The 12,321-nt window shown below is 44.2% G+C and overlaps 1 protein-coding gene across 1 annotated transcript in view; it reads left to right on the forward strand.

Moving 5' to 3' along the window:
• Positions 1–12,321, forward strand: part of Scn11a (sodium voltage-gated channel alpha subunit 11) — an 85,048-nt gene that overhangs the window by 20,100 nt on the left and 52,627 nt on the right. The window contains exons 7-11 of the mRNA XM_048794999.1: positions 1,600–1,773; positions 3,221–3,287; positions 7,600–7,741; positions 8,327–8,524; positions 9,348–9,521. Coding sequence (XP_048650956.1) covers positions 1,600–1,773; positions 3,221–3,287; positions 7,600–7,741; positions 8,327–8,524; positions 9,348–9,521 — 755 coding nt within the window. The remainder of the gene's footprint in view (positions 1–1,599; positions 1,774–3,220; positions 3,288–7,599; positions 7,742–8,326; positions 8,525–9,347; positions 9,522–12,321) is intronic.

Below are 12,321 nucleotides of genomic sequence, written 5' to 3' on the forward strand. Positions count from 1 at the left end.
GTGGGGAGACATACAACTGGTATTCTCCAGTTCCATAAGTAAATTATGCAGCAGGTTAGAACCTGCTATGTGCTACAGAAGGTAAAAAGGAAATTTAGACATCACAAGGGCTATGGGAAGTCACAAAGTTTAGGGGAAGCAGATTATAACTTAGGAGTGGTCAGTGTCATTGAGAAGGTGAGAGGTGAGCAAAAATTTGAAGGCGGAGAGGAGGAACATAAACGGATATATTGGAAAGAGGGTTTCCAAGATAGGAACTAGCCGGAGCAAAGATGGAGGTACAGCAAGGTTGTGGGTGGGGCTGGAACAAGGTGAGTGAGGGGCCAGGTGGAGTTGGGAGTCACAGAAGTGAATGGGAGGCTCAGAGGCATGGGGAGGACTTGGATCTGGCTCTGAAGAGATGGGAACTGTGGCGTAGAGAACAGAATGTAGGAAGCCACAGAGGCAGGAAACCAGGGAGAAGGCATGGTAGTTACCATGGAAATATGCTTCTCATCTCCTGCTGCAGGGAGCACAATTAACTAAAGTCCCAGCTGTCACCCCTCTGGAGTCACCACTGCATCCATGCTCATGCCAAGATCCGGCTTGCCCTGCTTGGCGGGGGTGCTAATTGTGGCCCACTCCTGAAGGATCTGGGATCCTCTCATGGCTCAGGGTGCCCCAGCCTCTGGCTGAGACTCATCAGCAGCACTGAGTTTCTTCCTATCCAATCCCACTTCTTTTCTGCTGTCTTAGATGTTAAAGGCTATATGGAGTCTGAAGTTTGTCCCTGCAGACCGCTGCTCCCTCTCTCTCCCCTTTCACAGGCATTTCCCCTCAACAAATCTCTTGCACACCTGATTCCAAAGTGTCTGCTTCTCAGAACCCAAAGTGGCACAAGTGTCCATCTTTCAAGCAAGGGACAGTGGTACTTCAGGTCAGGTGATGGGCATAGAGTTGGTGGACAGTGTTCAGAGTCTATAAATTTGAGTGGAGAAGCCACAGGAGTTCCTGACAGGTCGATTGTATGTATGGTGTGGGCAAAAGAGAGGCGTGAAGAAGGACGCTAAAGTTTTGGCCTGAGTGGACAGATGGAGTTGTCATTGACCGGGATAGAGAAGACCGTGAGAGGATTGGGTCTGGAGGGGAGAGGTTTCGGATGTTTTGTGATTGAGATGTTGGGAGACATCCAAGTGGAAGTCTCAAACAGGCAATTAGGTACATGAATCTGGAATTCCAGTCTGACTGGAGCTATATTTTGGGAATTTTGGGCCTATAGATTTTATATAGGTTTTAAAGCCATGAAATCTGCTGAGATCACTAAGGTATGGGCTCAGATGGAGACCAAGGCCTGAGCCCCAGGTCACCACAACTTTAAAAGGGAGGGAGAAGAAGAGGAACCGGCAAAAGAGATGAGCAGGAGACACTAATGAAGTGGGAGGGAAACCATAGATGGTCCTCTGGAAGCACAAGAATCAAGGCATCAGGGTCCCAGGCCAGGCCACTTTCCAACTCCAGTGCACAATTTGACAGTTTCCAGGGTTGTTCCCGCCTTACTCCTGGCCAGGTCTGGCCTGGAGTGGGAGGAGCTCCACCCTCACCTGTCCTCCTTCTCCTCAGGTCTGAAGGTTATTGTGGGGGCCTTGCTGCGTTCTGTGAAGAAGCTCGTTGACGTGATGGTCCTCACCCTCTTCTGCCTCAGCATCTTCGCCCTGGTAGGTCAGCAGCTCTTCATGGGAAATCTGAACCAGAAATGTATCAGGACCAACTGTACCCAAAACTTTGAAACTAATGGTAAATATCCCACCTTTCACTCTTTTGTGCATAGCTAACTTTTATTGATCCCCAATCATGCCACCCTGCAAAGTTTGCTCTTAGGAACAAGGGAGGGTGTCATCCATCCAGGGTCTCACTTAAGGATAGTTTTTTTTATTCGTTCTTTTTAGTTACACATGACAGTAGAATGTATTTTGGCAGATTATTCATACATATATTATAACTTATTCTATTTAGGATCCCACTCCTGTGGTTGTACATGATGCAGAGTTACTCTGGCCATGTATTTAAATACAAGGACAGGAAAGTTATGACTGATTAATTCTACTGTCTCTCCTATTCCTGTCCCTCTCTCTTTCCCTTTTTTCCCTTTGTTTAATCCAATGGGTTTCTATTCTTCCCCCCCCAACACACACCTCCCTTGTTTGGGTTAACATCCACAAATCAGAGAGGACATTTGGCCTTTGGATTTTGGGGACTGGCTTCTTTCACTTAGCATGGTATTCTCCAGTTCCATCTATTTATCAGCAAATGCCGTAATTTCATTCTTCTTTATGGCTGAGTGATATTCCATTGTGTTATATATACCACATTTTCTTTATCCATTCTTTCATTAAAGGACACCCAGGTTGTTTTCATAGCTTGGCTATTGTGAGTTGAGCTGCTATAAGCATAGATGTGGCTGCATCACTGTAGTATGATGTTTTAAAGTCTTTTGAATATATATTGAGGAGTCGAATAACTGGGTCAAATGCTGGTTCCATTCCACATTTTCTGAGGAATGAAGATAGGTTTCTTAAAGAATTTGCCCTTCTTTGGGATTTTCTAGAGAAGGAAAAACCCAAAGCACATCCACAAGAGCCGTGTCCACTCTATCCCCTGCCAGTTAGATCTCAGCCCACTTCTTCATCATGGCCTTTTTTTTTTTTTGGATGGTGCTGGGGATTGAACCCAGGACCTGTGCATGCAAGGCAAGCACTCTACCAACTGAGCTATATCCCCACTTTTGCAGAAGTGTTCGCAATGCCTGGATTTGGTCAAAAAGAATCAGCAACTTCCAAACCTCCTCCTCAAGTATCTCCAATATTTCTTTCTGTGCCCACCCTCTGGACACTGAAGTCAACCCTACATCTTCTCCATGTGTCCTGAATTTCAAGTGGCTACACTCTTTCTGCATTGGTCAAGGACAGAGTCTGTGCCCAGCCCCCTGCCACCTCCACCACACCTGGCCCTGCCCTGGGTTGGTCCCTGGCTCATTCACTGTTGTGTGTATATTCTTCCTTTCCCTCTTTTTCTCTTGTTCTTTCCTGAGGGCTTAAGACTCAGTTCCTCTCTGGACACCAACTTTGATGGTTTTAGAGAATTCAGAATCATCTGTTTTCAAAAGTAATTGGGTGTATTTACTGCTCTTTTTTATTTTAGTACTTTTTAAAAAATTATAATTTATGGCTTTTTCTTCTCTCAGAATATTGCTTTGAAAAGGAAGAAGATTCCAAAGAACCCATGTTGTGTGGCAGCTGGTTTGGCAGCAGGTAAGGGGTTTAAACTCTCCCCCCACCCCCACCCCCAAGCACCTCTGGACCTGTGGAATGATGTGGCAAATAGTCTTCATGTAATGACTGGTAGAAACAGTGAGGAGAGTTCTCAAACAGTGCCAATTAGTTCCTGTGTCTAAGCAAAGTTATTTCCTTACTTATTTGCTTATTTTCTTGGGACAGGATCTTGCTAACTTGTCCAGGCTGATTTTGAACTCAGGATCCTTCTGCCTCAGCCTCCCGAAGAGCTGGGATCACAGGAGTGCATGACCAGGCCCAACTTGCATTATTCAATTGAAAGTTATTTCCAAGTGTTCACAACAGGTTTTCCCCCAATTATGTTGAATGGGTAGCTCATAAGAAATCTACTAAAAACTTAGTGACATTTAACTTGATGGAGTGGATATCAAGACTTTCAAGGGCTTAAAGAAGTCATGGTGGAGAACCACATAGGACTTTGTTTGGTGCTCGCTGGCATTGCCTCGGTGCAAGACTGTCTGAGCTCGCTTCTCTTGGCTGCTGAGCACGCTTCTCTTGGCTCCCGAGCACCACTCCTCTCACTGCAAATGCAGTTGCTTGTGCATTTACACACACTCAGCTCCAGAGTTGGTCACCCTCTGGCCTATGAGAAACCCTTTCTTCTAAGGGCTATGGTGAGAAGTTCAAGTCAATGAAGATTTACTGAGTGTATTTCAAATTAAGATAATATGCAAGGCCCTGTAATGAAATAGATTACATCCATTCCCATATATCAAATAGACATCAGGACCCACAGCATGTTATGGACAGAGCTGCTGTACTCTCTTGAAATTGACGCCTGCCAGGGAAGATAGACATAGAGTAAATTCTACAAAGTGTGATGTGTGTTGCCAGGGAGATATACAAATGCTGATATATGACAGGGGATGGGGCCCTTTCTGGGGAATTAGGGAAAAGTCTGTCACACCACTTACAAGATGCAACAGGCTTGAATCTAATGTGAGGTTTACTGAGCTCCCTAGAATGGTCCCCGTCAGGACACTCTACCCGCAGTGTCCTCATGTTAACCAGGGATCCTTAGCTTGCTGCAGATAATGACTCTTTGGCCTCTCACCATGCAGGACAGGTATGGATACTGTAGGCAAAATTCAAGGTGAACTGTGTCACCTTGACCTACAAAAGCAACAGCCTTGGTTTCCACCTGGTCTTTATGATGTTCCTGACTCTATGTGTCAGACACTGCTCTCTTAGTCTAAGCTCAGGAGTTTGATAATAAACCAACTTCTAGTCTGTGACATCCTGTGCAGGTCATAGTGCATTAGTTTCTGGGGAGCTGGTACTCTGCGAAGGCAGCTCTGAGATCATCTTCTCAGACAGGCCTCCTCTGGCAGGCCCCAGGGGTCTCCAGGCTTTGCTCTCTGCTGCATTTCTGAGGATGAATTGACCCAAACCCAAAGTGGGAGTGGGAGGTCCTGGTAGGTGGGGTGAGAGCACCCACTCCCCACAGTGGAAACAGCATAGTAGGAGACCTCAGCATGCAAACACATCAGGGAGCACATGAAGCCCAGCAACTGGTCAGGCAGAGGGCAGGAGAGGAGGCAGGAGGAGAAATGGGAGCCAACTGTTCAGGGCCTGGTAGCCTGTCAGTGCCAAGGATTTGGCCTTAATCACAAATGAAACAGGAGATGTAGAGAGGTTTTAATATAGGACAACTATCTGTGTAGATTTTTTAAAAATGGCTTCTGTGTAAAGAATGGAAGGAGAGAGTAGACGAGGAAGTTGCTCTCAAGACTATATGAGTACAAGTGAGAGTCATGAAGCTGTACCATGGAGATGAAGAGAGATGGATGGGTAAGGTCACAGTGTGCCTTGGTGGCAGAGCATGTGCCTAGCATGTGTGAGGAGACCCTGACTTCAATTCTCAGCATTGAAGAAAATTTTTTTTTTAATAAAAAAGAAAAGAAATCAATGAATGAGTCCCAAAGACATTTAGGGGGTAGAAGAAACAGGACTTGTGGATTGAAGGGGACGGTGGTGTATATCAGTGACTACAAATGCGTGTGCATCTGTAAAAGATGGGAGGAAGAGCAAAGGAGAGAGAGCTTACACAAGCTTCCATTCCCCGTGTGGTGCTGTTGGCTGAGATGGGAACGTGGAGGGACAGGCTCAATCACCTGGTAAGTTGATAGGAAGGTGCGTCCAAAGAGGAGGAGATAGGCAAATGGTGACTGGGAAATGGGGGACATCAAGTATGGTGTGACCATCCTTAATGGACTCCTGGAAGTTCGAGGGCACTGGGACTTCATAGCATTTCCCAGTGAGGGCACAAGGGAAGCCCTCCTCCCCAGGTATCCTAAAGCCAAGCCTAGCCCTCAGGACATCCCACTCCACCCACCAGCAAAATTCCCAATCAGCTTGTGAGAGCCACCACTGGACAACCCAGGCTCACCATGACATCGGGGGACAGGCTTTGACAGAAAGAAGATTCAGAAAAAGAAACAGAACAAGTGGCCGTGGACAAAACAAGAATTCAGAGAGCTAAGTGGGTCTTTAAAAACTTTAAGTAGGACCCTTGGTGAAATTAAAAGAGATGTACTGCATACCTAAAACTGAAAATGGCTTGTTAAGAAAAAGGAACAGTCAGAAAACTAGAAATTAATTAGAAATTAAGTGTGATTACAAAAAAAATCTACAATGGAGTGTAAAAGATGAAGCTGAGGAGGTAGCTCAGATGATAGAAACACAAGACAGAAACAGAAAATGTAAGAATAAATATTAAAAAAAAATAAAGAAGTTCTAAACTTTTGACTAAGTAGGAATTCCAGAAATAGAGGACAGAACAATTAAAAAAGAATATTAACAACATCAACAACAAAAAAAAGCAGGGAATTTTTCTGGAACTTAAGGATGTAAGACCCTTGGTGCCCATGAAGTTCCCAACACACCCAAGAGAAAAAGCCCATGCCAAGTGCATTGTCCTGGTATTTCAGGATCTTGTGGGCGAAAGATCTTAAAGCCAAAAAGGAAAAGAAAGTCACCCACAAAGACACCAAAGTTGAAATTGGTATCCAAATTCTCAGCAGAAGCACAGGATAAGAGCTAAGCGATGCCTTCATATTTCTAAGGGAAACCCATTTTTAACATGAAATTCTATCAATCGATTGTGAACATGGGATGACAATGTTCATACAAAAAAGTAAAAGGTCACTCAGTCTTCTTAAGAAGCTACTTTTTCCAGAAAAACGAGGGAGTAAAACTATTCAGCCTGCCAAAGCCAAGGAAAAAATGTCTCCACTCAGGGGAGCCATTGGCACGAGCCACAGTATTTTCCTGGGATAAATGATAGAAGTAGTGGTGAAGTGGTGTGGGATGGTGGAGAGCTGACCCTCACCCACCAGGGCGGGATTCTGATACATCAAATATCAATGTAAGCAATATATTTAGAGGTACAATGTAAAAGAGTTAAAAGTCATTGAATTGTAGTATGTGCGAATGGCACACACATTTCATTACAAGCTCTTTGGTGAATGGAGTCTTTTAAAATTATGTGACAAAATGCTACATTTTCTAAATATTAAGCAAATGCATACCTTTGTAATCCCATGGATATATTTAATGGTGTGTGCTATGGTAAAATGGGCAAAGACCACTGGGCAAAGATATTCATTGCCTAGATGTTTGTAAAAGCAAAAGATGATTAACCTTTAAAACCCAAATATTCATCATTAGCAGAGCAGTAATATAAATCATAAGATGGTAAGATCTGAAAAAGCATGATACAAATCTGAAGAGAAGGACATATTCCCCTGTATGCTAATATAGAAAAATCTCCAAGCTGTATTATTGTAAGAGAAAAGCCAGATGCAGGAGACTATTTAAGGCATGCTCCCCTTTGTATTGTGTATTTGTGTGTGTGTGTGTGTGTGTGTGTTTCTGTATTCAGAGAATACTAGCAGGTTGCAAAAGTAACTGTTAAATGCTGCTAGGAAATAATCCTTGAGGGACTGGGGACAGATGGACACAATGTCATTGGCCCTTTTATATTGTTTAATTGCTGGGTCACTGCACTTAATTTTTCAATGAAAAACTTGTTAATATGAATTTATTGATCAATCCATTGGGAAAAGAAGCCCATGAGCAGCCACAGGAGGGTGAAGCCAGGAAGGTGTGGCTGGCAGAGGGATGGACGGCCACTCTACAAATACTCCCAACCCTCCTCCAGGGCTTCCTGGCGTGAGCCAAAGTCCCTCTGAAGAACCACGTCCTGGTGGAAGGAACTGGGCTGTGGGGAATGTAATGCCTTCTCTGATCCCTTGTTTCCAACATCTAGATCCTGTCCCAACAACTCTACGTGCAACCACACCAGAATTAATCCTGACAGTAATTATACAAATTTTGACAACTTTGGCTGGTCTTTTCTTGCCATGTTCCGGCTTATGACTCAAGATTCCTGGGAGAAGCTTTATCGACAGGTTACCTATTGATAGTCTCTCTTTTTCCTCCCTTCCCTTTTCCACCTGTGTCCGTTATTTACATATTTATTTATTGGAAACCTACCATCCATCCCTATTTTTGTCATGGATTCCTGATGTCTTTAGTAGCTGTATTACTACATTCTGCTTTAGAAGTGCTGTTTGAAATTTCAAGAAAATTATAAATGTGATATTTGGAAGAAGAACACAAAATGAAACAAAAACAGAACTAAAAACTCTTTCTATAAGTATTATGGCTCTCCAGACTTAATATTGCTGGAAGTTCCACCACTAGTGCTCTCTTCTCTCTCTCTGTCTCTCTCTCTCTCAAATATAAAAATTCCATTGAGAAGTCAAAAATAGTAAAGTCACTGAGGGTGGATGTATGCATGGCACCTCCCTCCTATGAGATGGGGTATCAGTAGGTACTGGGTGGCTGGGAGGCTGCAGAGGATGTTAAGGTAGCGGAGCCACCCAGACCTAAGGAAAGAACTGTTGTCTGTGGCTGTACCATCTTTCTTGAAGTGATGATCACTCTTCTGTGGAAGAGGCTTCAGATGCAAGCATATGCTCTGTTCCTTGCAGACCCTGCGCACCTCTGGGCTCTACTCAGTCTTCTTCTTTGTGGTGGTCATCTTCCTGGGCTCTTTCTACCTGATTAACTTAACCCTGGCTGTTGTCACCATGGCTTATGAGGAGCAGAACAGGAATGTAGCTGCAGAGACTGAGGCCAAGGAAAAAATGTTTCAGGAAGCCCAGAAGCTGTTAAAGGAGGAAAAGGAGGTAGGGGTATGGGAGGTCAAGACTGTGGGATCTGCACAGGGCAGCAGAAGGACCCCAGAGGCAATGTGACCTGAGGTTCAAGGCTGCCTTGGTCCTGGCCTCAGTGCTTTCTCCACCTGTGCTTTTTTGAGAGTTTAAGCCCCCTGAGGGCTGGTTGTGCTGCTCCCTCTCCAGGTGAGAGCCCTTGAGACTGATGCTCTTTGACCCTTGTAGAATATGTCTCAAATTATAGGCTGGAAGAGACAATTTATGAAAATATAAATCCAGACTCTCTTCCAGGCTTTCTTGTGGAAATTTGGAGACGTTTTGGTTCAGGGGCTTTATTTGGGGGGTAGGAGGGGGATCTGGAACAACAGTCCTGATGACTCTCCTTTGCTGAAAACCCCTTCATTCTCATTGTTTCTCTGCTGTCTTTACATTTTCCAGTTCAATGCCAAGATTTTCCAGGGCAGGGACTTGTTTTATACGCCTTGTCATTCTCTACAGAGATGTGTCAGAGGGAAGTCCACTCTAAGTCCTTCATATCTGCAACCTCAGGCATAAGCATTGATTGAGTTCCTAGTGCATGCTGGACATGGGGTAAGGGTTAGTGACAGAGATGTGAGAGTCAACCGCACATCTGACATCTGCAATCTCTGCAAAATATCTGGACATGTTTTCCAGATAAACAAGGACGGAGATGGCATATTCCAGAAAGACAATGAGCAATCTAAATGATGCATCACTACCATGGGAGGGGGGATGCGACGGAGGCTGAGGTCATCTGAACTGTTTTATGGGGAGGTATAATGTGTTGGTTAATTGCTTTTGTTCACTTTCTAAGGCTCTGGTTGCCATGGGGATTGACAGAAGTTCACTCAATTCCCTTCAAGCATCGTCTTTTTCCCCAAAGAAGAGAAAGTTCCTTGGAAATAAGAAAAAGAAGTCCTTATTGAAGAGAAAGTCTAGGAAAGACAAAACTTCAGGATCAGATTCTGATGGAGAGGCTCCCTCAAATGTAAGTCTGGTCCAAAGGATTGATAATACTGGGGGAGGGGAACAGGTTCATGGACCATCTAATTGAAGGGATCCACTCATTCTTCATTTCCTCATTTATCCATTCATCCCTTTGCACATACTTTCATGTATCTACATGTCTATTTAATTACTCATTTATTTATAAACACCTCTTTAAGCTGTTTAGAGTGTTTCTTATTTGCCTGGCACTGGAGTAGGTACTGGAGATGCACGGTTCCTACTTGTGTGTAAGTGTGGGTCCCTCTGGAGCAAAACCAAAGACATTAGGTTGCAAGTAGATTGTTTGGAAAGTCATCCCAGAGAGATGTTTTTCTTCAGTCCTCAGGGGAGAACTCCGAGGGAAAGTGCAGGATCAAGCCAGTTAACACTGAAGGTGGCTGGAGTTGAATCCCTCTGGAGTGAGGGTGTTAGAATACATGAGCACCCACTTCAGTCCATCTTTGGTTACAGATTGCTGGAGACTGGAGACCATTTCCCTGTACTTCTGACTTGCTGTATCCCCTAGGGAAGAGGGAATTTGAGTCCCCAGAGAAAGCCCTTTAATATGGTCCAAGGGCATATGGAGCAACCCAATGCATCTGCTTCCGACAACCAACCCAGACTTGGCAGGGAGCTGGAGGTGGAGGAAGGAAGAGCAGTGGGTCAGAAAAGGGTTCCCAAAAAACAGTACCTCAGCTGAAAGGGTGATGAAAGGAAGAGAGAAGCATCCTTCTCTCTGGGGAGAGGGTTGTGTGCAAGGCCTAGAAATAAAGATGAGCAGGAGAACAGGACCCATTAGAACACTTTCATGTATTTGAATGTGTAAGTGTGGTTGTGTGTTTGCATGCACATGTGTATGATGAGGCAGAGATAATAGCAAGAAGCTGTAGTGGTAAGAGGGGATGATCACAAAAGGCCTTGAAAAGTAAGCCAGTGGGTTCACCCTTTACACTGAGGGCAAGGGGTAAGAAGCCCAGAAATATTTTAAGCAAGGGTGAGATGACCAGAGGCACAGTTTTCAAATGCTAGATGCATTGAAGAGAGGAGATGGGAGGAGACAGGACTAGAGGCATTGAATTAAGAGGTTGCTATAGCAACCCAAGTAAGAGATGATAGGAGTGAAACTATGGTTAGGGCAGCGAGGATGAAGGATGAACAGACTGCATGAAAAGTATGCAGAAAAGTATAGATCAAGTCTGGCAATTGAATTGAGCAGAGCATGGATGTGATGCCTGACTAGGTATCGGGTAGATGACTCAATGGAAGGTCATTTACTGAGAGGAAAAAAACTTGATTTGGGGGTGGGAAAGATGGCCAGCTGAGTTTTGGATGTACCAATTTAGAGGTGCCCATGGGACATCCCAGCAGGGATGTTAAGTGGATAGTGAGTGTGTTATACAGAAAGGAGCCAATAAGGGAATATGTAGTAGAAAAGTCACCCTTATCATTAAGGTGGATGATGTTAAGACACGGCTTAATTAGGAAGAGAAAAATCAGAAGAGGAATATGTTGAAGACACAATCCAGGGAAGCATGGCAAGAGTCACTCTCCTGAGGTGGACAGAGGGAGGTGTGGGTAGAAGGTTCATGCCTGATGACAGGGTGATGAAGGGAGCCCAGGGCTTTTGCAGAAGTAGCTAGAAGGACTCCATCCACCGCTGCAGTGGGTCTGTGCTGCAGAGATGGGGGCAGGGGCTCGTGATTGACAGATTTCTTCTATTAGATAATGATATAAAGAAAAGACTGCAAATATGTCCTTTAGTATTTTTAAAGTTTTCTCCTCATTTCACAAAACACTAGACAAAGACCCAGACACCTTAGATGAATCATCCCTCCCCCCTTAACAAGAACTGGGAATAATTATTGAAAAGACTCTGGTTGGTCAAAACTGTGGGCAAATAAGCCATTCTGGATACTGAGTTTTCCTGAATAACAGAAGGTTTACATCCTTTGATCTACAGTGACTTAAGAATTGTAGGTAAGATGGAAATCAACAAGCCCTTATTCATAGCTTGAGAGAGTGCTTGAGATTCGGTATACAGATTTTGTGTTATTTAATTGGACTCTTTTTTTGTTGTTGCTTCTGGAGATCGAACCCAGGGCCTCCTGCGTGCTAGGCAAGTGCTCAGCTACTGAGGTACAATTGCTAGCTGGACTGTTCTTTTTTGTTGTTGGTACTGGGGATTGAATCCAGGGGCACTTTACCACTGAGCTGCATGCATGGTAGCTCAGCCCTTTTTATTTTATTTTTGAAACAGGGTCTCACTAAGTTATCCAGACTGGCGTTGAACTTGCCATCCTCCTGCCTCAGCCTCCTGCATCGAAGGGGTTTATGGCATGCACCACTGCAGCCAGCTTACTGACTATTCTTTTTAGTGACTGTTTTAAAATCTATTTAAGCAACCATTCAAAGAACTTCACTATATGGCCCCTATCCACTTTTGTAAATCTATCCCCAACTTCTACCCTTTGCAAACATTGTTCCCCAATTAGACATTTTACCACTTTCATACCAGCAGCCATTCCTCACTAGCTTTTGTAGAAATTTGCCTGCTCTTTGTGGACATTGAATAAAGCCCAAGGTAAAATTTCTGTCGGTGGAAATGAGCAGGCAATAAGAAATATGAGTGGACAAACCGTGTTTTTCCGATCTGTTAAATATGGCATAAGGAAAGTGAGCATTTGGCACGCCTTGAGGATGGAGTTAGTAGACCTTCAGAAATTGTTGAGCACCTTCATTGCATGTAGCACTGAGACAAAGTAGTTTGTAAAGTTTTGGAGAGGAGGAACGCCACCTCCCCC

This window comes from Marmota marmota, unplaced genomic scaffold (genome assembly GCF_001458135.2).
Source record: "Marmota marmota marmota unplaced genomic scaffold, marMar, whole genome shotgun sequence".
NCBI classification, from domain to species: Eukaryota; Metazoa; Chordata; class Mammalia; order Rodentia; family Sciuridae; genus Marmota; species Marmota marmota.